The sequence below is a fragment of the Crinia signifera genome, chromosome 3 (genome assembly GCF_055691185.1).
Source record: "Crinia signifera chromosome 3, ASM5569118v1, whole genome shotgun sequence".
Classification (NCBI taxonomy): domain Eukaryota; kingdom Metazoa; phylum Chordata; class Amphibia; order Anura; family Myobatrachidae; genus Crinia; species Crinia signifera.
This window is the reverse complement of record NC_139219.1, coordinates 316456764-316481053: the sequence shown is the minus strand read 5'-3', so window position 1 is coordinate 316481053 and position 24290 is coordinate 316456764. Positions and strand designations below refer to the sequence as shown.

Here is a 24290-nt window from a genome sequence, read left to right as displayed (position 1 = left end):
GGAGTTTTGAATCCCCAATATACACTCTCTTACTTCAGGGTTTTGGTGAGATCCTCTGATATCCCCTATGATGCAGCCGACTTGTCTCCAAAACTCTTGGACCATCCTACATTCCCAGATCATATGTATATAAGTCCCTAATTGTTGTTTACATTTAGGGCATATTTCATCGCAGTTTGGGTCATACTTTTTTTTCCTTACTGGGGTAACATATGTGCGGTGGAGTATATACAACTGAATTTGCTGGCATCTTATGGATTCCGTTGCCCTCAGGGGAGAAGATAAAGCTCTCTTCCATTCCCTATCGTTTAGTTTACCCACATCCTTCTCCCAATCTTGTCTGAGCTTAGCTATTTGGGGGTTCTTCAGTTCTTGTATTAATAATTTATATATTTCTGAGACCTTCAGCTTTTTTTCTCTGTCCAACATTACCTTTGCTGGGGAGCTGTCCAATTTTATTCTCTCCTTCCCAAAACTCGCCTCGAGGCTACCCCTTAATTGTAGGTATCGGAAGTAGTATCCTCTGGGTATCCTATATTCCAATTCTAGCTGGCCATAGGTTTTAACCTTCCCATCCTGAACTAATTGGCCCAGCTTATCTATTCCCACTTTGGACCAGGATAGTCTAGCCTCTTCCTCCCCTATGTCATCTCTCTCCTTTCTGTTTCCCCTCATTTGTGTTTTTACCCATACTGCAGTTTCTGGGTCTATGCCCCTATGGTCCATAAGTTTATTTGTATAGCACCATATATTTACCGCTTGTTTGACTATGGGATTATTTATTTTTTTAGTTCTCTTTATGCAACTGGTGATTATTGCTTGTCTAGCTGTTATTTTCCCAAAGCACTGGGTCACCATTTAGGAAAGATGCTTGGCGGGAGAAACATCCAGACAGTCAAACCTATTCATGTTTCTCTAGGTCATTGGAGGCTCTGTCTCGTATCGATATTATTTTTGTTAATAGTGAAATGCTGTCAAGAATTGAAAGTGTTGCATATTTGCCCCATGGGATTTCTGACCATTCCCCTGTATTGGCTCAAATCCGCTTGAATCAGGATAAAGGTCAGAATATGTGGAAATGTCATCCTGCATGGCTGGAACAAATGGAGGTAGGTTCTGGGGTGGAAAAGGAATGGGGGGATTACTGGGCTAACAATGAGGGTTCCGCACACCCGAGTGTATTGTGGGATACTAGTAAGGCAGTAATAAGAGGCTCCCTAATCAAACAGATTGCATATATTAAGAGACAAACAAGGGAAAAGAAACAACGGTTAGAGAAACTTAATGCAGAGTTAGAATCACAGTACTCCCAAGATAAGGAAGCAAGCACAAAGGAAAAATGGGAGGTAGCAAAGAGGGAGTGGGCTAGAGAATTAAATGTAGCCACAGCAAGGTATCAGACATTCCTCGCCCACAGAAGATACATAAACCAGGATCGTCCTGGGAGCTATCTGGCCCAATTGGTTCTAAGCTCGAGACAAAAACAATTTGTGAGTAAATTAGAAGGTGAAGATGGGCATGTAATTGAAGCCACCCCTGATATAGCTCAAACCTTCGTAGAGTATTATAAAAAACTATATTCTAGCGCATTAACCCATGAGGAGGTGGATATTAAGCAGTACCTAGAAGCAACACCGTTACCACAAATAAGTAAAGAACAGAGGGAGAGTCTGGAGGCCCCTATAACGGTCATGGAAACTATTAATGCTATAAATCAGATGCCACGTAACAAAGCCCCTGGGTGCGATGGTATACCAGCAGAACTATATAAAAAATGCAGGGATACAATTGCACCCAGACTAACTGAATTATTCAATAAAAGTTTGAAAGAAGATAAGCTGCCAATATCAATGGATGAAGCCCTGATAACGGTAATCCTGAAAGAGGGGAAGGACCCCCAAAAAACAGACGCATATAGACCAATATCTCTGATAAATGGAGATGCAAAGATCTTGGCAAAGATATTAGCGCAGAGATTGGAGGGAGTTTTGGACGACATAGTCCAACCCGATCAAACCGGCTTTCGGAAAGGAATGGGTACCAAGGAAAACATCAGGAGACTATATACTAACTTACAGGGAATAGATACAGATGGATCTGGTAAAAAAATAAAAGCAGTCATGTCTCTTGATGCAGCCAAGGCATATGACTGTGTCGAATGGAAATACCTGTGGTCGGTGCTGGAGACCTATGGGTTCGGACCACAATATGTTAAGTGGATCAAATTTTTATATAGAGACCCTAAAGCTCGAGTCCAAATCAACGGATATACGACAGCCCAATTCCGGCTAGCCAGGGGAACTCGACAGGGGTGCCCGTTATCCCCGGCCCTGTTCAACCTGGCAATCGAGCCGCTAGCATGCATACTAAGATCAACCCAGGGACTGGAGGGAGTTCAAAAGGGGGGAGATAGAAAGGAGATTATCTCGCTATATGCAGATGATATGGTAATATTCCTAAATGACTGGGAAAAAGAGCTACCAATGGTTCTCAAGATAGTAGAGCAATTTAGGACATACTCTGGGTTGAAAATAAATTGGGGAAAGTCCCACATTATACCCAATAAGGGCAGGGCTAGTCTAAATACTGAATGCCCCTTGAGATGGGTAGATGAGATGAAGTACCTCGGAATAGTAATCTCAAATAATCCAGGACAATTCCTTGAATTAAATCTGGAACCACTTATTAAGATGTACCAAGATAAAAGTAAGTCCTGGGCCAGATTACCCCTGACTGTGACAGGGAGAACCAATCTGATCAAAATGATGTTTTTGCCAAGATTTCTGTATCTCTTCTTGAATGCACCAATAACCATACCGAAAAAATACTTAAAAAAAATAGATAGTATCACTTCCTCGATAATATGGGCAGGGAAAAGGGTTAGAATAAAAAAGGGTACACTAATTAGACCGAAAGGAGCAGGTGGGTTGGGACTTCCCCATTTCTATTTATATTATATAGCAGCACAGCTTACACACATACAAGAGTGGATAACAGGTAGGGAAAATGATCAGGTTAAAGAAAGGGCCGGGGACATGTTGACGTCACATGACATAGCCGCTCGCCCTGTCTTCGTCCCGCTGCCCGCAACTATAAGTCAGTCTCCACTGACTTATATTTGCTAAGGCAGGAGAAATCATTCCATGACCGAATGATTTCTCCTGCTGCGGGCATATGCGAGGGGATGTGTCTTCGTTACACATCCCTTCGGAACCATACGACAGGGGGGCGTGCATTCGCTGGGGCAGTGGGGCGGCGTCACGAGGACTCGGTTAGCTGTGAGCTTCACAGCTTACCGAGGCAACTAGAATCACCCACTAGTTGATACGTTTTCCTAAAATAGTACAATATTTATTAAAACAGAAGACAGATTCCAGCAATTAATACAACGGCGTAACTATAGCACCGCAGCCCCCGCCACCGCGGGGGGGGGGGGGGGGGGGCGCTGTGCATGTGGGGGCGCCGGGGGCTGCGGTGCTATAGTTACATCCCCCCCCCCCCAATCCCCCGCAGACTTACCTATCGCGCTGGTCCCGGCTCCCTTCTTCTGCTGAGGACCACCACAAAATGGCCGCCCCCATATAGCACACTGTTCTCTGAAACTGTCTGCTGTATGGGGGCGGCCATTTTGTGGTGGTCCTCAGCAGAAGAAGAACGGAGCTGCCGGGACCAGCGCGATAGGTAAGGCTGCAGGGGATTGGGGGGGGGGTTGCATGGGTGGCGGGGCGGCGGGGGATTGGGGGTGCTTGGTGGGGCAGGGGGGGCGACCCCCCCCTAACGGCGGGGCGGCGCCCAAAACTTAGTTACGCCAGTGAATTAATACACAATTTTCTGTACACATTTCATGCTTCAGTCTCTTGGTGTACAGAAGTAGTCATTACTGTCACATTTTCCAGACCACCCAGCTGGTGTGCGGGTGCATTCATTCCTAACCGACACATTAAACAGATCCACATGTGGCCTGGAAAATATGATCAGCTCGTAGATCTCGAGGACCGGTTTAGCCCCCCCCCCCCTCCTTGTGGTCATATTAAGGTGGTACCACACCAATCTTTTTACATTATCCTATTGTATTTCTGACTAAAGATCATACACAGAGCACCTGATTTCCACACTTGATAAATAAGTACATATCTACTGCAGTTGAGAAATTAGGTAATTGCCAACCTCACTGCCTCGTTAGACCACAAATTAATAATATACTAGTTATTACAAATACTGTACCTTAAAGAACAGTATTGTAATTAGCAGCAAAGGCTTTTACTTTGATACTTTGCATGCTCGTCCAATGGAAGATGAATATTTTGAGTATCTACTGTAACATTCATAGCCTGAACTTTGTTGATCTTTTATTTTAGGATTTGCACTTTCAAATGGGCACAACTGGAAAATGATGAGACGATTTACCCTCTCTACACTACGACACATCGGTGTGGGGAAGAATATCATAGAAGACCAGATCAATTACGAATCGGATTGTTTAGTAAAAAGGGTTCAATCCTTTAAAGGTCAGTAATTGGTCCCTAGCCAGCTCTAAAGTATATTTCTTTAAGTACAAGGAAGAGACCATGTACAAAGACACAGTATCGGATATGAACCAGAAAACTACAGAGCAGGATTAGACAAACATTAACTTTTGAAATACTGTAAGACCAGAGGTGGATTCCAATTTGGGGGCCCCTTCATCAAACAATCCATAGCACTATTTCGGCACTATTTGGGCCTCAGTCATATGTGATAGACATGCAGGGTTGGAGTACTAGGGTTTTGTAACCCAGATTGACCCATACACACAGAAAAGGACCTGGGTTGTTCCAGCTAATTACCGGGTCCAAATGCTTGACCTGACAATTACATCTTCTGTCTAAAAGGGGTTTATTTATGTACTTATTAACAGTTTCTTATGCAGCGCAGCATATTCTGTTGTTCTTTACAATTGTAAATAAAGCAAACTTCATAGTTACAGACAGTCAAATTGGTAGGAGGGCCCTGCTCGCAAACTTACAATATATAAGGAGATAGGTATTACAAGGATAGGTGTTATCTATAGCATAATGGTCCACCAGATTGCGAAGGATCTTGGTGGGCTGTATGATATGGTGCCTCAGCAACGTAAACCAGAGGTCAGGAGGATGAGAAGGTGGGAGAAAATAAGGGAGGATGTGTGTGGACTGTACAGTGTAGATGTAATTGAACAGGAAAGGTTTATGACGGTTATGTGGGTAGTTCTGGGTTATGATAAGCTTGCCTGAAGAGGTTAGTTTTCAGGGAACGCTTGAAGTATTGGAGACTAGAAGAGAATCTTATTGTGCTTAGGAGAGCTTTCCACTGAGTGGGTGCAGCCTGAAAAAAGTCCTGCAATCGTGAATTGGAGGGAATAATGAGTGCGGATGAGATATAGATCTTGTGAGGAGCGAAAAGGTCGGGTTGGGAAATATTTTGAGATAAGAGAGGAGATGTACTGTAGATTGGTGTAGTTTGATTTATGGCCTTGTGTGTACAGATGGATCTGCTCTCATCAAAGTGGCTCCCATCGCACCGTCCACCGTGCGACACCCTGCGCCAGAATGGGGCACGCACGTGTTGAGACACTTTCGTTTTAGTATGTCTTGTGTAAGGTAAGGGTGAATTTTGAATATGATTTTAAGATGCATGTGGTATGATTTCTAGACAGATTGAAATTGGGGAACAGAGGAGATTTCAAAGTCAAGGATGACACCTGGGCAGCGAGCTTGTGGAGTAGGATTGATTACACAACAAATTTGTTGGTAAGCTGCTTAATCAGAGGTGTGTCACACTGAGTGAGAAATATCTACATAATAAGTAGGATTGATTGTCATATTCTCAAGAGCGATAGAGATATCTGGTTGGTAGCTACTATTGGTTGGTGGAAATATAATTCAGAGACAGGTTTGCTACTTTATGGAGCTGGGGGTATGTCTGCACTCTATAATCAATTTGAATGTATGTGATCTACAGATCAAATCCCCACGTTATATTTAATCGGTTTGCGGGGGTGCAGTTCCCAAACAGTAATAGTTTAAACGATGAGCAAGAAGAGAAAGGACTGTTGTTTAGGGGACGCACTAAGGCAAAAAATAATCACATAAAATTTAGCTTTTAATAGGTCATATTTTAAAAATTCCCATTATATGACATGATGGGAAGCCGCAGTGAATTTTAAAGAGGTTAAAATCACACGTACAAACATATACACACACAGATGGTGTTTTTAGTGATAAAGAATTGAGGAAAAAGTGATCCTAAAAAGATCTTAAGCTGAAAAATGTCAATTTTCTTAAGCAGATCTTCAATGTATAAAGAAAAAAATGTTTTTATTGTGTAAATATCTCTGACAATAAAAGTCCTTGTACTTTTTGTACTCAAAGTGTGTTTATTAGTGCTAATACTCTTATTTATCCCTGCTAATACACTGGGGGACCACGGGCACTTTTATGTACAAGGCCCGGGAATAGATTTATGGTTATTCCCTGTGTTATGCCTGATTACCACCAGATACAATACAGTCACCTAGGTTTAGAACCAGGTGATATTAGTAGATTTTAGTACAATTATCGTAATTGTCCGGTAAGTATTTTATAAATATAATGAAGATAGTTCCAGCTGTATATCAGTTTAAATACTTGGTCAGCAAAGATACTATCTATTATTTATAGAGCATAACACTAGATTGTTTCCTGATCAATATATTGTATACAGGAACAATTAGGTGTATTATTGGAGTACTGAATGCTATGTTCAGGTATCAACAATTGAATACAGTCACCAAAGCTGGGGACCGGGTGGTCTTACTAATTCTGGCAATGTTGCCTCTATTGTTCCCACCTCTCAATTGTTTATGTGAGCAGATCTAGGGAAACCTTGCATAGTACTGGTTTGGATATTTTACAGGCAAGGGTGCCCTCTGCTGTTCATATCTGGAACATAGTATAAGAGTCCTATATTCAGCATAACACACATAAGACAAATCTAAATGACTGAGTACATTTAAAGATTATTTCTGCTAATTGACATTTCAGTTTAGATCAGTATGCTGGCGTCAGTATTATGAATGCCGGTATCCCTATGTATTCTGTTTAAAATGGTCATGCTATGTATTATCAGCATTGTTAGGGAACCATATATTGTGCCCCAGAATGGTTACAGTGGAAGTGTTCTTTAATGTATTCTTATGGAGATGCAACACTGTGTTCATATTATTGCGTTAACAATTTTTGTTTATTATAATTAATAATAATAAAAGATAATGATATAATAACGATAATATTAGTCATTTCAAAACTTTATTAGATTTATTTGCAATTCTCAAATGAAAGTGTGTTTATGCCGCGATTGTTAATAGACTGTAGCGTAGAAAACTTTATATTAATAAAATTATGCTTTCAACCATTACACTATACTTTTTCTCATTTTCATGGTTTCATGGATACTGTCCCTTTAAACTGGGACAATCAAGAATTACACTGGTTCTGTGGCTGGGTGACATCAGCTGTGGCCCTTTAGAGTTCCTTAAGCCTGAACCCTACCCCTAACAATAACTCCCTCACAGCATAACCCTAACCTCATCTGATGCCTAACCTCAACACCCCCCCCCTGCAGCCTAACCCTCCTGCCCATAGCCAACCCTAACCTCCTCCGGCAGCCTAACCCTCATGTCGGCCTAACCCTAACCTCCCCCTGCAACCTAACCCCATCCTCCTCCGTAGCCAACCCTAACCTCCTCCGGCAGCCTAAACCTCATGTCAGCAGCCTAACCCTAACCTCCCCCTGCAACCTAACCCCATCCTCCTCCGTAGCCAACCCTAACCTCCTCCGGCAGCCTAAACCTCATGTCAGCAGCCTAACCCTAACCTCCCCCTGCAACCTAACCCCATCCTCCTCCATAGCCAACCCTAACCTCCTCCAGCAGCCTAACCCTCATGTCAGCCTAACCCTAACCTCCCCCTGCAACCTAACCCCATCCTCCTATGTAGCCAACCCTAACCTCCTCCGGCAGCCTAACCCTCATGTCAGCAGCCTAACCCTAACCTCCAGCTAATTACCGGGTCCAAATGCTTGACCTGACAATTACATCTTCTGTCTAAAAGGGGTTTATTTATGTACTTATTAACAGTTTCTTATGCAGCGCAGCATATTCTGTTGTTCTTTACAATTGTAAATAAAGCAAACTTCATAGTTACAGACAGTCAAATTGGTAGGAGGGCCCTGCTCGCAAACTTACAATATATAAGGAGATAGGTATTACAAGGATAGGTGTTATCTATAGCATAATGGTCCACCAGATTGCAAAGGATCTTGGTGGGCTGTAAGATATGGTGCCTCAGCAGCGTAAGCCAGAGGTCAGGAGGATGAGAAGGTGGGAGAAAATAAGGGAGGATGTGTGTGGACTGTACAGTGTAGATGTAATTGAACAGGAAAGGTTTATGACGGTTATGTGGGTAGTTCTGGATTATGATAAGCTTGCCTGAAGAGGTTAGTTTTCAGGGAACGCTTGAAGGATTGGAGACTAGAAGAGAATCTTATTGTGCTTAGGAGAGCTTTCCACTGAGTGGGTGCAGCCCGAAAAAAGTCCTGCAATCGTGAATTGGAGGGAATAAAGAGTGCGGATGAGACATAGATCTTGTGAGGAGCGAAAAGGTCGGGTTGGGAAATATTTTGAGATAAGAGAGGAGATGTACTGTAGATTGGTGTAGTTTGATTTATTGCCTTGTGTGTACAGATGGATCTGCTCTCATCAAAGTGGCTCCCATCGCACCATCCACCGTGCGACACCCTGCGCCCGAATGGGGCACGCACGTGTTGAGACACTTTCGTTTTAGTGTGTCTTGTGTAAGGTTAGGGTGAATTTTGAATATGATTTTAAGATGCATGTGGCATGATTTTTAGACAGATTGAAATTGGGGAACAGAGGAGATTTCAAAGTCAAGGATGACACCTGGGCAGCGAGCTTGTGGAGTAGGATTGATTACACAACAAATTTGTTGGTAAGCTGCTTAATCAGAGGTGTGTCACACTGAGTGAGAAATATCTACATAATAAGTAGGATTGATTGTCATATTATCAAGAGCGATAGAGATATCTGGTTGGTAGCTACTATTGGTTGGTGGAAATATAATTCAGAGACAGGTTTGCTACTTTATGGAGCTGGGGGTATGTCTGCACTCTATAATCAATTTGAATGTATGTGATCTACAGATCAAATCCCCACGTTATATTTAATCGGTTTGCGGGGGTGCAGTTCCCAAACAGTAATAGTTTAAACGATGAGCAAGAAGAGAAAGGACTGTTGTTTAGGGGACGCACTAAGGCAAAAAATAATCACATAAAATTTAGCTTTTAATAGGTCATATTTTAAAAATTCCCATTATATGACATGATGGGAAGCCGCAGTGAATTTTAAAGAGGTTAAAATCACACGTACAAACATATACACACACAGATGGTGTTTTTAGTGATAAAGAATTGAGGAAAAAGTGATCCTAAAAAGATCTTAAGCTGAAAAATGTCAATTTTCTTAAGCAGATCTTCAATGTATAAAGAAAAAAATGTTTTTATTGTGTAAATATCTCTGACAATAAAAGTCCTTGTACTTTTTGTACTCAAAGTGTGTTTATTAGTGCTAATACTCTTATTTATCCCTGCTAATACACTGGGGGACCACGGGCACTTTTATGTACAAGGCCCGGGAATAGATTTATGGTTATTCCCTGTGTTATGCCTGATTACCACCAGATACAATACAGTCACCTAGGTTTAGAACCAGGTGATATTAGTAGATTTTAGTACAATTATCGTAATTGTCCGGTAAGTATTTTATAAATATAATGAAGATAGTTCCAGCTGTATATCAGTTTAAATACTTGGTCAGCAAAGATACTATCTATTATTTATAGAGCATAACACTAGATTGTTTCCTGATCAATATATTGTATACAGGAACAATTAGGTGTATTATTGGAGTACTGAATGCTATGTTCAGGTATCAACAATTGAATACAGTCACCAAAGCTGGGGACCGGGTGGTCTTACTAATTCTGGCAATGTTGCCTCTATTGTTCCCACCTCTCAATTGTTTATGTGAGCAGATCTAGGGAAACCTTGCATAGTACTGGTTTGGATATTTTACAGGCAAGGGTGCCCTCTGCTGTTCATATCTGGAACATAGTATAAGAGTCCTATATTCAGCATAACACACATAAGACAAATCTAAATGACTGAGTACATTTAAAGATTATTTCTGCTAATTGACATTTCAGTTTAGATCAGTATGCTGGCGTCAGTATTATGAATGCCGGTATCCCTATGTATTCTGTTTAAAATGGTCATGCTATGTATTATCAGCATTGTTAGGGAACCATATATTGTGCCCCAGAATGGTTACAGTGGAAGTGTTCTTTAATGTATTCTTATGGAGATGCAACACTGTGTTCATATTATTGCGTTAACAATTTTTGTTTATTATAATTAATAATAATAAAAGATAATGATATAATAACGATAATATTAGTCATTTCAAAACTTTATTAGATTTATTTGCAATTCTCAAATGAAAGTGTGTTTATGCCGCGATTGTTAATAGACTGTAGCGTAGAAAACTTTATATTAATAAAATTATGCTTTCAACCATTACACTATACTTTTTCTCATTTTCATGGTTTCATGGATACTGTCCCTTTAAACTGGGACAATCAAGAATTACACTGGTTCTGTGGCTGGGTGACATCAGCTGTGGCCCTTTAGAGTTCCTTAAGCCTGAACCCTACCCCTAACAATAACTCCCTCACAGCATAACCCTAACCTCATCTGATGCCTAACCTCAACACCCCCCCCCCCCCCCTGCAGCCTAACCCTCCTGCCCATAGCCAACCCTAACCTCCTCCGGCAGCCTAACCCTCATGTCGGCCTAACCCTAACCTCCCCCTGCAACCTAACCCCATCCTCCTCCGTAGCCAACCCTAACCTCCTCCGGCAGCCTAAACCTCATGTCAGCAGCCTAACCCTAACCTCCCCCTGCAACCTAACCCCATCCTCCTCCGTAGCCAACCCTAACCTCCTCCGGCAGCCTAAACCTCATGTCAGCAGCCTAACCCTAACCTCCCCCTGCAACCTAACCCCATCCTCCTCCATAGCCAACCCTAACCTCCTCCAGCAGCCTAACCCTCATGTCAGCCTAACCCTAACCTCCCCCTGCAACCTAACCCCATCCTCCTCCGTAGCCAACCCTAACCTCCTCCGGCAGCCTAAACCTCATGTCAGCAGCCTAACCCTAACCTCCCCCTGCAACCTTACCCCATCCTCCTCCGTAGCCAACCCTAACCTCCTCCGACAGCCTATCTCTCATGTCAGCAGCCTAACCCTAACCTCCCCCTGCAACCTAACCCCATCCTCCTATGTAGCCAACCCTAACCTCCTCCGGCAGCCTAACCCTCATGTCAGCAGCCTAACCCTAACCTCCCCCTGCAACATAACCCCATCCTCCTCCGTAGCCAACCCTAACCTCCTCCGGCAGCCTAATCCTCATGTCAGCAGCCTAACCCTAACCTCCCCCTGCCACCTAAACCCATCCTCCTCCGTAGCCAACCCTAACCTCCTCCGACAGCCTATCTCTCATGTCAGCAGCCTAACCCTAACCTTCCCCTGCACCTAACCCCATCCTCCTCCGTAGCCAACCCTAACCTCCTCCGGCAGCCTAACCCCCATGTCAGCAGCCTAACCCTAACCTTCCCCTGCAACCTAACCTCATCCTCCTCCGTAGCCAACCCTAACCTCCTCCGGCAGCCTAACCCTCATGTCAGCAGCCTAACCCTAACCATCCCCTGCAACCGAACTCCATCCTCCTCCGTAGCCAACCCTAACCTCCTCTGGCAGCCTAATCCTCTGTAGCCAACCCAAACCTCCTCCGACAGCCTATCTCTCATGTCAGCAGCCTAACCCTAACCTCCCCCTGCAACCTAACCCCATTCTCCTCCGTAGCCAACCCTAACCTCCTCCGACAGCCTAACCCTCATGTCAGCAGCCTAACCCTAACCTCCCCCTGCAACCTAACCCCATCCTCCTCGGTAGCCAACCCTAACCTCCGCTGGCAGCCTAATCCTCATGTCAGCAGCGTAACTCTCCCGCCCATAGCCAACCCGAACCTCCTCCTGCAGCCTAACCCTCCTGCCCATAGCCAACCCGAACCTCCTCCGGCAGCCTAACCCTAACCTCCCCCTGCAACCTAACCCTGTCCTCCTCCGTAGCCAACCCTAACCTCCTCTGGCAGCCTAATCCTCATATCAGCAGCGTAACTCTCCCGCCCATAGCCAACCCTAACCTCCTCCTGCAGCCTAACCCTCATGTCAGCAGCCTAACTCCCAAAAAGCCTATCCCTACCCTCCCCCTTTGCAACCTAACCCTGTCCACTGTAGCCTAACCCTAATCTCTCCCTGCAGCTAAGGACAATAGTTGATCAGGGCCAGAGCACAAGGAGAAAGGTTCCATACCCCCCCCCCCCCCCCCCCCCACCACCACCACCAAGAAAAAATTTGGGGTGTATAATAAATCATAAATCGTGACCTATAGTATTTGGTGGTTTCTCTATTATAAGGAATAAATTGATCCTCCTCCTCCCTCGCTGTCCTATACTGTGTTACTGTACTATACTGTAGATAACTGCAGGGCATCTACACTGAGTTCTTGCTATGATAGCATACTGTACTTACCAACTTTTAAAGTTGCCTCTGGGCCATTCCGAGAGGGCAGGCAAGTATGTAAGTATACAGGGGGAGAGAAAAAGGTGTATTGCGCTGCTGAATATAATAGTATTACTTGCAACAATTTGAGTAGTAATAATATCCCAATATTGGCTGGAATAAATTGAATGACGGACACACTGTTTGTATTTCAAATTTATATAAAAATAAATATAAATAAATACATTTAATTACATATAGATAATAGACAGTACACATAAAACAAAAATCTAATATAATATAATGTAACAATTATGCTGAACTGGGATCCAGTTTAAAAAAAAAAAAAAAGCTATTTGTGGATTTTATGAGAAAAAAATAGCTTGACGGCATATGTTATGCCAGATTATTGGTACCGATATATATTCTCCAATTATTCTCCGTTTGGGCTGGTAAAGTGCGCGAAACAATTGTATTAATATCCAGCTATGAATGGGGCTGACCTTCACATTTAGTAGTAGGGATTTGGGGGGACATTTACCAAAATGGATTCGTAGAAAAAAAGGTGTATTCGTAGGGAGAAATACACCTTTTTTTTTACGAATTTGTATTTTCGGGATTTGCAATCCCAAAAATACAACAATTCGTAGTCCTAAAGATGGAACATTCGTATTTGTATTTACAAATACGAATGTCTACACCATCGATAGGATACGACAGAAATCACCATTCAATAGAGAATGGTGGTTTCTGATTTACTAAGCAGCCGTACTGATAATACGGCTGCTTAGTGGTGTAAAACACCCACGCAAATACGACAGGAAAATGGAACACCAATAGAAAGGTCTTTCCTGATTGGCCGCTAGGCGGCTAGGCGGCTCCTGATTGGCCAGAATTCATTCTGAGCCCTGACGCCGAAGAGGAAGGATCTCTCCGGCTCTGAAAGCCGGGGAGCGTCGCGGGAGATGCCGGCAGCTGCTGGAAGTCCTGGATGTCGACAGATGAAGAAAGAAGACCATCCATGGAGGACCTGGGTGAGTTGGATTTCCTTCCACAGGTCCAACATGGATTATCCTCGGACAGGACGCGGACCTCGGAGCCACCGACACGGAGCCGCCGACACGGAGCCACCGACACGGAGCCGCCGACACCGGAGCCAGCGACCTACCAACGGGATCAAGATAGGTAAGTATCAGTATGTGTGTAATGTGTGTGTTAAACTTTTATTTAAAATGGGTGTCAGTGTGTTTTATTTAACTATTTTTTTTACTGTGGCACTACAAGACCCAGCGGGCCCTTTAATGCCCAGCAGGCTGGGACTTGTGGTTCTCCAAGTCCCAGCTTGCTGGCACTTGTAGTGCCACAGTAAAAAACAATCGTTTGTTCTATTTTTTACACCGCTATCAGCTCGATGCCCACCGCCCAGGGGCATCGAGGACAGCACCAGGCTTCAGCCTGGTCAGGTAAGTCCTGGAGGGGGGGGACCCCTTTATTGGGGGGGTCCCCACTCCCCCAGGGCCCCTGGCCAGGCTGACTGGTCGGTAGGGTTAATGCTTTGGCCGGGGGGACTTGCATAAAAAGTCTCCCCCCGGCTGTGGCATTACCCTGCTGGCTGGTTTTGCCTGGGGCTGGTTCTTAAAATACGGGGGACCCCTAGTCATTTTGTCCCCCGTATTTTGGGAACCAGCCCCAGAGCAGGAGCCTGGGGCTGGTTGTTAAAAATCAGGGAACCCCTATTTGTCGGGTTCCCTGATTTTTAATTACCGGCTCCAGGCTCTGTCAGCCTGGTGCTGGTTTCGGCTGTGGGGGGGACCCCACGCCGTTTTTTTTTTTTTTTTTTTTACACCTTGCAGCCTGCACGGATCTGACTGATCCGTGCAGACTGCCTACAAATAATTCGTATTAGCAGCCGTATATACGGCTGCTAATACGAATTCCTACGACATCGGAGGGTTACAAAGCAGTCGTATCTGACTGCTTTGTAAATCCCCCTCCGGAACACGACTTTGCATACGACTGAAACATCGTATGCAGTCGTAGGGAAAATACTAATACGAAAAACTAGGTTTTTCATATTAGTAAATTTCCCCCTTAATGTGTGGTCACAAACTAAAATGAATTGCTCACCCTTGTAGCAGCATGCTGTGAGCTATTTAGTATTCCTTTTTAAAATCCCGGCTGTGTTTGAGAGCAAGAAGCTTATCTTCTCCTGCCAATGCCTGCTTCAGCGGTGGTAGGATTCACACTGGTCCGGTCTGTTAGTAGTCAGTGACGGATTCACCGTCCTGACCACAGCCAGACACGGAGCGAAGTCGGCGGCGGATGTTGTTGTCAGCCAGCGGGGGACTGGGCTGTAGACTTGAGCTGCAGCGTGGTGAAAGTCAGCGGCAAACAGCTGATGGCCGGCAGCGTGGAAGGGAGGGAGCTGCACTTCAGCTGTGTAGGAGATGGTACGTCAGGTTTCCAGTCAGCAGAGAGGGATGAATGACGTCAACGCGTTTCGTTCCCGTAATCAGCTGGGAACTTTTTCAAGACGGATCTCGAAGTATGTAAGTATACAAATACCTCCTTGAACCACCGCTGTACATCGACACATCAGGTTGGCTCCTCCTCTTCATAGGGTCTCTCATTGCCTGACAGGCAGGAACAGGTGATTCTGTGGTGAGCACAGATTCTGGATTCTGGATAGGACAATCTGTTCTCTCCCTCTCCCTCTCCCTCTCTCTCTGTCTCCCTCTACAATAAGAATGAGGTTGATAATGTACATTTTCATCAAACTGTGGAAGACCACCTACCACAGCAATATCAAGGGATTCACAATTGGAATACCTTTTTAAATACAATTTTAATTGGTAAGAACCAGGCCACTCTAATTTAAAGCACACATGGATAAAATGGAAGGGGTATGGGGACAAAGGGATGCAGTCACTACCTTCCAATTCTTCAAAAATCTAAGGGTGGGGCAGACTGCCCATCCTAAATATTACATACATTATAGAAACATTATAGAAAACAGGGAGTGTGAATAGGGCGGCCAGTCCTGGGGCATCCACCACCACCAGGCCACCCCGCAGTTTTACTTACATGGGGCTGGCGGGTGGTGGATCCAGCAGGAAGGAGGCAATTGGTGTGGCTGCCGGAAGCAGTATGGTGGGCGGGCTGAACCGCATGACCTCATGGAGCAGGCAAAGCCAGGAGTAGGTCCACAGATGCCACCCGGTTTTAGATACGCAAGATCCAATCCCGGGATTCAAATTCCAATGATTTCAGGGCCAAATCCTGGGATCCTACTGAACCTGATCCCAGGATTGGCCACCCTAACGGCCTGATTCAGGTCAGCTAACTGCCTAGTGAGCGTATAAGCGTCACCCCGACGAATGCCCGCCCCACCAGCACCACCCACATCCACTCGCTAGCATGCGAGGGGATACGTACGAGACATGTCACTGACCATTAAATGACTTCTATCCCCTTCGGAAATAAAAGTCAGTCTGAACTAACTTTTAATTCCACCGCTAATTACCGAAGACGGGGCGGACGCTGATGTTATGGGACGGCAGCTGCCCGTCCCGAGCAGGGAACGCCACGTTCGCTAAGTGTCCGGATGGTTTCACCTTGTTATCGTGGTAATGCGGGTCCTGTATACGGCCTCATGTATTACCACTGCCGGTTTTGATATGGGAGTGCGTTATCCTACCCCGATGGTCCCCCATATCCATCTTTCTGCGCATGCGCCGGTTTTCTTTTCCGGGGCTGTGTCTGGCAACTTATTTATTTTTTTAAACCCCAAAAATTAACACAGCAGTCCTGACCCGTATCGTCACCTCAGGATGGCCAAGTGGATGAAGAGAACATGATACATTAGTCAGCACAGGGAGGTACTGTAAAAAAAACATAGCGCTGCCGAAGACAGTGACTTCCCGTATAGCCGCTGGTGTCCGTCCCGCTGCGCGGGAATGATACATTAGGACAAGAGCAAATGAAGGGGCTAAACGTGCGGGCATAGCTCATGAACCCCTTACTGACAGTTCATACATCTACCCCTAAGAAAGATGGGAGGTATAGGAGAGTGATAAACCACCAGACAATCAGCTGCTAACTGTCATGTCACAGACTGTGTTTGAAAATGACAGTTAGGGGCTGATTGGCTGGTGGTTTATCACTCTCCATTTGATCACTTTTCAAGGCTTAGTACATATGGCCCTTTGGCCTTCATTAATATCCCCAGCTGCGCACCACTAGAGTGGTCAATCGGTACTTGTATACTATCACGGCTCCCACGATGGGCATCGTACAGGGAAAAATCGCATTGCATGCGATCGCATGTGATCGCATGCGATGCGATCCGATGCCATTTTTCACAGAAATCATGGACAGGTGTTCAAATCATGTAAAATGCACCCCAAATGTCATTTTTCACACTGTATCACCCCCACTATCAACGCCAACCCGAAGCGTGGCGAGCAGCGGCGGTACACGTCCTACGACCTTTTCATACCCCCACTATCCATGTTGGCGTGGAGTTGAGAATAGAAAGTGTGGCGAGCGCAGCGAGCCACCAAGCCCGAAGCGTGGCGAGCGCAGCGAGCCCCGCGAGGGGACGCGGATACCTGTGAAGCCCGCGAGGGGACACGGATACCTGTGAAGGTATTCGCGTGCGCTCGCCACACTTTCTATTCTCAACTCCACGCCGACGTGGATAGTGGGAGTATGAAAATGTCGTAGGAGGCGTACCGCCGCCCCTCGCGGGCTCGCTGCGCTCGCCACGCTTCGGGTTGGCGTTGATAGTGGGGCTAATACAGTGTGAAAAATTACATTTGGGGTGCATTTTACATGTCCATGATTTTTGTGAAAAATGGCATCGCAGCGCATGCGATCACATGCGATGCGATGGCATGCGATTTTTCACGAATGCATTAAAAACCCAGTAAAATCGCATCGCATGCCATCGCATATGGCATGCGATGGCATGCGATGGGAGCCGTGATAGTATACAAGTACCAAACGATCTCCTACGCCATCACGCAAGCGCGCAATTCTGCGTACATACAATAGATGTTATTTACAAGCTGTCATTCCATACATGTAGCATGAGCACTTCACATGTAACAAGCTCATAAAAAAGGAGGTTGGGGCTTGAACCCTTCAGCTGCTGTGGAAGTTGAAACTACTATCCCCGCCCATAACGCCCGTACAGGTTGTCTGACCCTAACAAACAAATATACATTTTCCTGTACCTGCCACATGGCGGCGCTCGACATGAAATAACTCGGGTTGTAAGTTACCAGGAACCAAAAGCACTTTTACCAAGTTACAGGGGGTGGAGAATGTGATGCGCACACCGGAAGCTAGGAGCAGGGAACGCTGGGAGTTGTAGTCCTGTTTTGCTGGTATTGACATATTACAGCTGCCAGGACGCTGCTGGTAAGGTGAGAGTGTCAAGCAAGGTGCTAGTGCCCGGAGTTGCCACCACTGGGTGAGAACCGGGCATATTGGGTGCAGGGCTCATTCACAGGCACACCCCCAGCTATGTGCATTGCCATTGGTGCAGTCACTGGTCAGGCATGTGTTGTGTATACTGTATATAACTTTGCTGTTAGTGCTATGTAAGAAGGGGCGCTGCATAACGTGGCCACAGACTGCAGTGATTGCAAGCTCTGGACACCCTCCCCAATGCATACGTAGTTGATACATTATATTTGCAGCAGGATATTATTAAAATACCATGCCAACCAGCAGAGTGTATAGTATAGTTTATACAAATGGCAACACTGCTTCACCACAACCTGTGATTGACTGCAATATATATATATATATATATATATATATATATATATATATATATATATCTCCTTGTATTGGACAGTGCAAATTGCGACCAATCCAATGTCAGCTATGACAATGACTTCCCTGTGCGGTTACCTTATAGGACAGTTTTCATACATGTCTCTGCATGTGTTTGTACCATTATGGTGGAGTCCGATTGATCCAGGAACTCAATGATGATCCGTCTAATATGCATTCTATGATACCATAATTCGATTGTCTGTCTCTGTATTATTGCACCAGTGACAGAGGTAACCAGTGAAAATGCTCCAGTTGTGTATTGAAAGGTTATATTTGCAAGACTGGTTAATAGTGTGTCCTTCCTACACGTGTTTATGCAACCAGTTCTTTAAATACCATATACTGCATTGAGGCCCTGTTTAGCCGTATAGGGAGACACAAGAGACATTGCGATCATGAGAATATTGTGATTAGATGCAGCAGTATGCTGTGTCTGCAGTTGCCATGACTGGCTTATTAGGCCTGACACATGGACATTTTCCTTAATGCTAGTGTCATGGGATCCAGCGTTTTATTGGCTTTGGGCAGTGAAGAGATATAAACAGGTGATTGGTCGGTTGCTGTGGTTATTATACTTAGGGTGCAGCAAGTGGCACTGTGCCAGATGCCACTACCCTCCGCACTGAGCAAGTCACAGGGAATGTCCAGCTCAACAGTTTACTGCCCTGGTTTTCGTATTTGAAAATGCTCATCCATCATGTTTATAAGGAGAGTTTTACAGCATTGTAAATGGGTGTCAGTATGAAAATGCTTACATGTACTGGTAGCACACAAGAGTTCAGGGTTAGCATTGTATACGGTATATCTGAGCCTTACATCATTGGCCACACAATGCTCACTGCTGTATGGTTTTTGTTTGGACTTGTAATTGATGGTTAAAAAAGAAACCGCCAGCCCTTTGCAAACAGGACGATGTTACATAGAAACCCAGAAATTGGCGGCAGATAGGAATCACTGGGTGGTATGGGTCAAAGGGACCACTATAGAAGGTCAATCACTATTGGTCGACAGGGTCAGCATCATCAATCGGTTAATTTTCAAAAGCTTGACATGGAAAAGGTCGACATGAGTTTTTACCACTTCGGGTGCGGTACCTCGGGAAAAAAAATGTAAAAACCTTGTGTCGACCTTTCACATGTCTGCCAGTTGTATGTGTCAACCTTTTGACCACATCGACCTAAGGTATGTCAACCTTTTCATGTGTCAATCTATGGCCAGCTGAGCAATCATTCTTTATTTATTGTCCCCACTGGGCACATCTAGTCTTTGCCCGTGTACGTACACACACTCACCGCTTTCTCCAGAAATTGTGGGGTCCAGAACTGACGAAATAGGCAACCCCCCTCCCCATATAATTGGTGGGTGGAGCTACAGCATAGAACATCAATCGTGCATAAACCAATTTTTTCTTTTCATTGTTAAAGTTTGGGCTGTGGGGGGGGGGGGGGGGGGGGGGGGTGTATCAAGCAATCATATAATATATAAAACTATACAAATACAGAAATCTACCGTACAAGATACAAACCACTGTAAATGAATGCACTCATGGAGTATTATGTTGAAAACTGTGCAGAATTTGTAGATTGTCATGGAGAATATACAAACTCCACACAGTTAGGGCCTGTACGGTCCACAGAGTACTGAACACTCGCTTGTTCATTTTTTTTTTTCAGTTGTCCATTATAATATAATTATGCATGCCACTCGTCCAAATACTGTAACTTGTTTTCTGGCAGATTTAAGTCATTTCCATTTTATATTTGAATACTATAGAGTACATTAAATAAATATTTCATTCTCATCTTCTCCATTGTGTTGCTACCTCCAGCAATTCAGACGTCTGGTAGCCCTCTAATCATGCTGAGGGCGCGAGTGCAGCACCTGGTGCTGGGAAGCCTATGCGAACATCAGCACCCTGGTCGCACCAAGCTGCCAGGCCTCCTCCGGCTGAGCCGCTGCACCTCCGCACAGAGCCGGCACAATCAAACCTTACATCCAGAATGGACAGCACTGGCCAAGAAACAGTTGAAAGGGAAAGACCCGGAGAGCCTGCGGTGGCACACGCCAGAGGGTATAGCAATAAAGCCTCTTTACACCAAAAGGGACACGGCAAACCTGCCCGAGGAGCTGCCAGGGGTGAAGCCGTTCAGCCGAGGTCCATACCCTACCATGTACACGCACAGACCATGGACCATCCGGCAGTACGCTGGTTTCAGCACCGTGGAGGAGAGTAACAAGTTCTATAGAGACAACATAAAGGGTGAGTGCTTTTTTTAGGGTGATGGAGGTTTCCAGTTAAAATAAATTGTGCAGTTGATTAATGACCCTTATCTGCCACCCATAGTATATATAATTACTAGGTGATTCATCGCGACCTACGGCGCTCTTCACACCGTCGTAAGGGGCTGCGCCCCCTTAATTTGTGAACCGTTTGTATTGTGAGAAATATGGTTAGAATTGTATGAAAGATGCCTGTATTGCAACTTGAGTTATAGGTGAAATGTGTTAAATAGAGAGCATATGATTTGGAAGGGGGTGTGTATTGTTTTGTTTAATTAAAAAGCGGTTACAGAGTAAGATGTACATTGATAGTGTGGAGGGTACCGTGACATTTGGAGGGGGGGGGGGTGAGTGCGTGTTGTTGAGGTGTGTGTGCAATAGTATAGTAAGGTGTTTCTGAGTCAGCGGCTCCCCACTGGCGGAGGTCACAACACAGGAAAACAGGATGCTGGGTAGTTATAGGGGTGTGTGGGCATAAGGGGGACTAAAGAGGAGGGTGGGGGACACTGTGCAGCTTCTGCCAGTGGGTGAGGGTCCAGCGTGGCAGCACAGGAGTACAGGACAGTGCCCCTGAGTCAGTGTCTCCTCCTACTGGGTGGGAGTTAGGGTGCATGACAGCAGGAGGCTGGGCTATGAGGAATGATAGGGGTATGTGAGCAACACAGCGTCAGCGACTCACCAGTGGTGGAAGTTACGGTTCGGTAGAGCAGGAAGCTGGGTAGTGATAGGGGTGTGTGGCATAAGGGGGACTAAAGAGGAGGGCGGGGAACACTGTGCAGCTTCTGCCAGTGGGTGAGGGTCCAGCGTGGCAGCACAGGAGTACAGGACGGTGCCCCTGAGTCAGTGTCACCTCCTACTGGGTGGGAGGTAGGGTGCATGAGAGCAGGAGGCTGGGTGGTAAAGCATGATAGGGGAATGTGGGCAACACAGGGTGAGCAGGTCCCCACTGGCAGAAGTTACGGGGCAGGAGAACAGGAGGCAGGGCAGGGATAGAGGTGTGTGGACATGAGGGGTAGTAAAAGTGTTTGGCTGTTGCAGAGTAGGGATGGGCATTGGTGCAGACGCCATCGATGGTTGGCATTGATGGCGATTTTGCACCTGCCATCGATAGTAGTAACTTATTACTTGGATAACCATCGATTGTTGTAGCTATCGATGGTCATCCATTATATCTGACTGAATAGGCCGTGGGTCAATCAGAACTCGGTGGCGGGACTTCCGGGTGTGGGGGGGGGCGGAGCTATGCTCCGTGTCCCGGCACCTTAAAAAAATTTGAAACTTGATCAGTTCTTCTTTGCCATTGATGTAGGGAAACCATCTGGTCCTCCCACATCGATGGCAAAAGTCTTCAACATCGGCCATAAACCATCGATGATTTTAAATCATTGATGGTCGATAGGCATCCCTAGAACTGGAGGAGGGTGGGGAACAGTATGCAGCTCCCGGCAGTGGGTGAGCATCTCCTCGCACTGGGAGGGAGTAAGGGGGTGCATGAGAGCAGGAGGCTGTATAATAGTGGTATGTGCGCAAGATATTGATAAAAGTTGTGGTGCTGGTGCAGAGGACCGTGGGGACACTTCTGGCAGTGGATGAACCTGCAGTGCGGCAGCTAGGCCGGATTTCCCACCTAGGGGCGGCACCTGCTTGTGGCGCTACAGGATTCCCCATTCTCACGGGGGTATGTGAAATGCAGGAGCGGGGGTCTGCTGGGGGGGGAATTGCCGGAAAGGGGTCAGGGGGGTCTGCAAATTGCTGGAGGGGGTTGCGGGAATCTGCAATTAGCGGCAGGGGGTCTGCAAATCGCGGGAGGGGCCACGGGGGGGCCTTGAATCGCGGGAAGGGGGGGTCCGCAAATTGCGGGAGGGGGGTGCCGTGAATCACAGGAGGGGGTTTACAAATCGCAGGAGGGGGTTGCGGTTGGGCGCAAATTACGGGAGGGGGTCCGCAAATGGGGGGGGCGCAGGGGGGGCTAGAATCGCTGGAGGGTGGGTTGGAATCGCAGGAGGGGGTCGCAAATCGCAAGAGAAAGGGTGCCGTGAATCGCGGGAGGGGGCAAGGGTTTGCAAATCGCGGGAGGGGGCGTGGGGGTGCCGTGAATTGTGGGTGTGCTGCGAATCGCGGGAGGGGGGGTCCGCAAATTGTGGGAGGGGGTGCGCGGGGGGGGGGTGCTGTGAATCGCGGGAGGGATCTGCAAATTCCGGGGGGGGGCACGGATCACGGGAGGGGTGGCGCGGGGGGGCTAGAATCGCTGGAGGGGGGCGGGAATCGCGGGGGGGGGTCGCAAATCGCAGGAGGGGGGGTGCTGTGAATCGCGGGAGGGGGTTTGCAAATCGCGGGAGGGGGACACAGCGAATCACGAGAGAGGAGCGTGGCGAATCCGTGGGAGGGGGCGCGGGGGTGCCGCGAATTGCGGGGGGGGGTCACGGGGGGCCCGCGAATCGCGGGTGCGGAGGGTGCCGCGAATCGCGGTAGGGGGGGGGGCGCAAATTGTGGTAGGGGGTCCACGGGGGTGCCGTGAATAGCGGGAGGGGGAGTCTGCGAATTGCGGGAGGGGGCTTGGGTTCGCAAATTGCGGGAGGGGGCGCCGTGAATTGCAGGAGGGGGGTCGTGGGGGGTGCCGCAAATCGCGGGAGGGGGGGGTCACGGGGGTCCGGCGAATCGCGGGAGGGGGGGTGCCGGGGGTCGCGCGGGTCCCGCGAATCGCGGGAGTGGGGGTCACGGGGTCCCCGCGAATCACGGGATTGGGGGTCACGGGGGTGTCGCGAATCGCGTGGGGGGTGCCGTGAATCGTGGGAGGGGGGGTCGCGGGGGGTGCCGTGAATCACGGGAGGGGGTGGTGGTGGTGGTGCCGGTGCCTCGCGAATCTCGGGGGGGGGGAGGTGGAGGTGTGGGTGTGGGGTGGGTGTCGGGCGAATCTCGGGAGGGAGGGTGGGGGGGGTGTCGCGCGAATGGAGGGGGGGGGTGCCGGGGGTCGCGCGAATGGAGGGGGGGGGTGCCGGGGGTCGCGCGAATGGAGGGGGGGGGGGTGCCGGGGGTCGCGCGAATCTGGGGAGGGGTGCCGGGGGTCGCGTCGCGTGAATCTCGGGAGGGGAGGGGGGGTGTCGTGTGAATCTCACGGGGGGAGGGGGTGCCGGGGGTCGCGCGAATCTCAGGGGGGGGGGGGGGGTGCCGGGGGTCGCACGAATCGCGGGAGGGGGGGTGCCGGGGGTCGCGTGAATCGCGGGAGGGGGGGTGCCGGGGGTCGCGTGAATCGCGGGAGGGGGGGTGCCGGGGGTCCCTCGAATCGCGGGAGTGGGGGTCACGGGGGTCCCGCGAATGTCGCGGAGGGTGCCGTGAATTGCGGGAGGGGGAGGTCGCGGGGGGGTGCCGTGAATCGCGGGAGGGGGGGGGGGTCGCGGGGGGGCCGCGAATCGCGGGAGGGGGGGGGTCACGGGGGGTCCCGCGGATTGCGGGAGGGGGGGTCGCGGGGGT

At 47.4% G+C, this 24290-nt stretch overlaps 1 protein-coding gene across 4 annotated transcripts in view; it reads left to right on the top strand.

The window, feature by feature from the left end:
- Positions 1-1075: 1075 nt before the first annotated feature.
- The window catches only part of MMUT (methylmalonyl-CoA mutase), an 89320-nt gene continuing 66105 nt past the window's right edge, over positions 1076-24290 (top strand). Inside the window, exons 1-3 of one of the 4 annotated variants that reach the window (XM_083178698.1) lie at positions 1076-1109; positions 4359-4508; positions 20368-20799. In XM_083178698.1, coding sequence (XP_083034824.1) covers positions 1079-1109; positions 4359-4508; positions 20368-20799 — 613 coding nt within the window. In that variant the 5' untranslated portion in view covers positions 1076-1078. Of the gene's footprint in view, positions 1110-4358; positions 4509-17998; positions 18169-20367; positions 20800-24290 lie in introns of those variants that run through there. The other 3 variants (XM_083178700.1, XM_083178701.1, XM_083178699.1) reach the window with 3 other exon arrangements.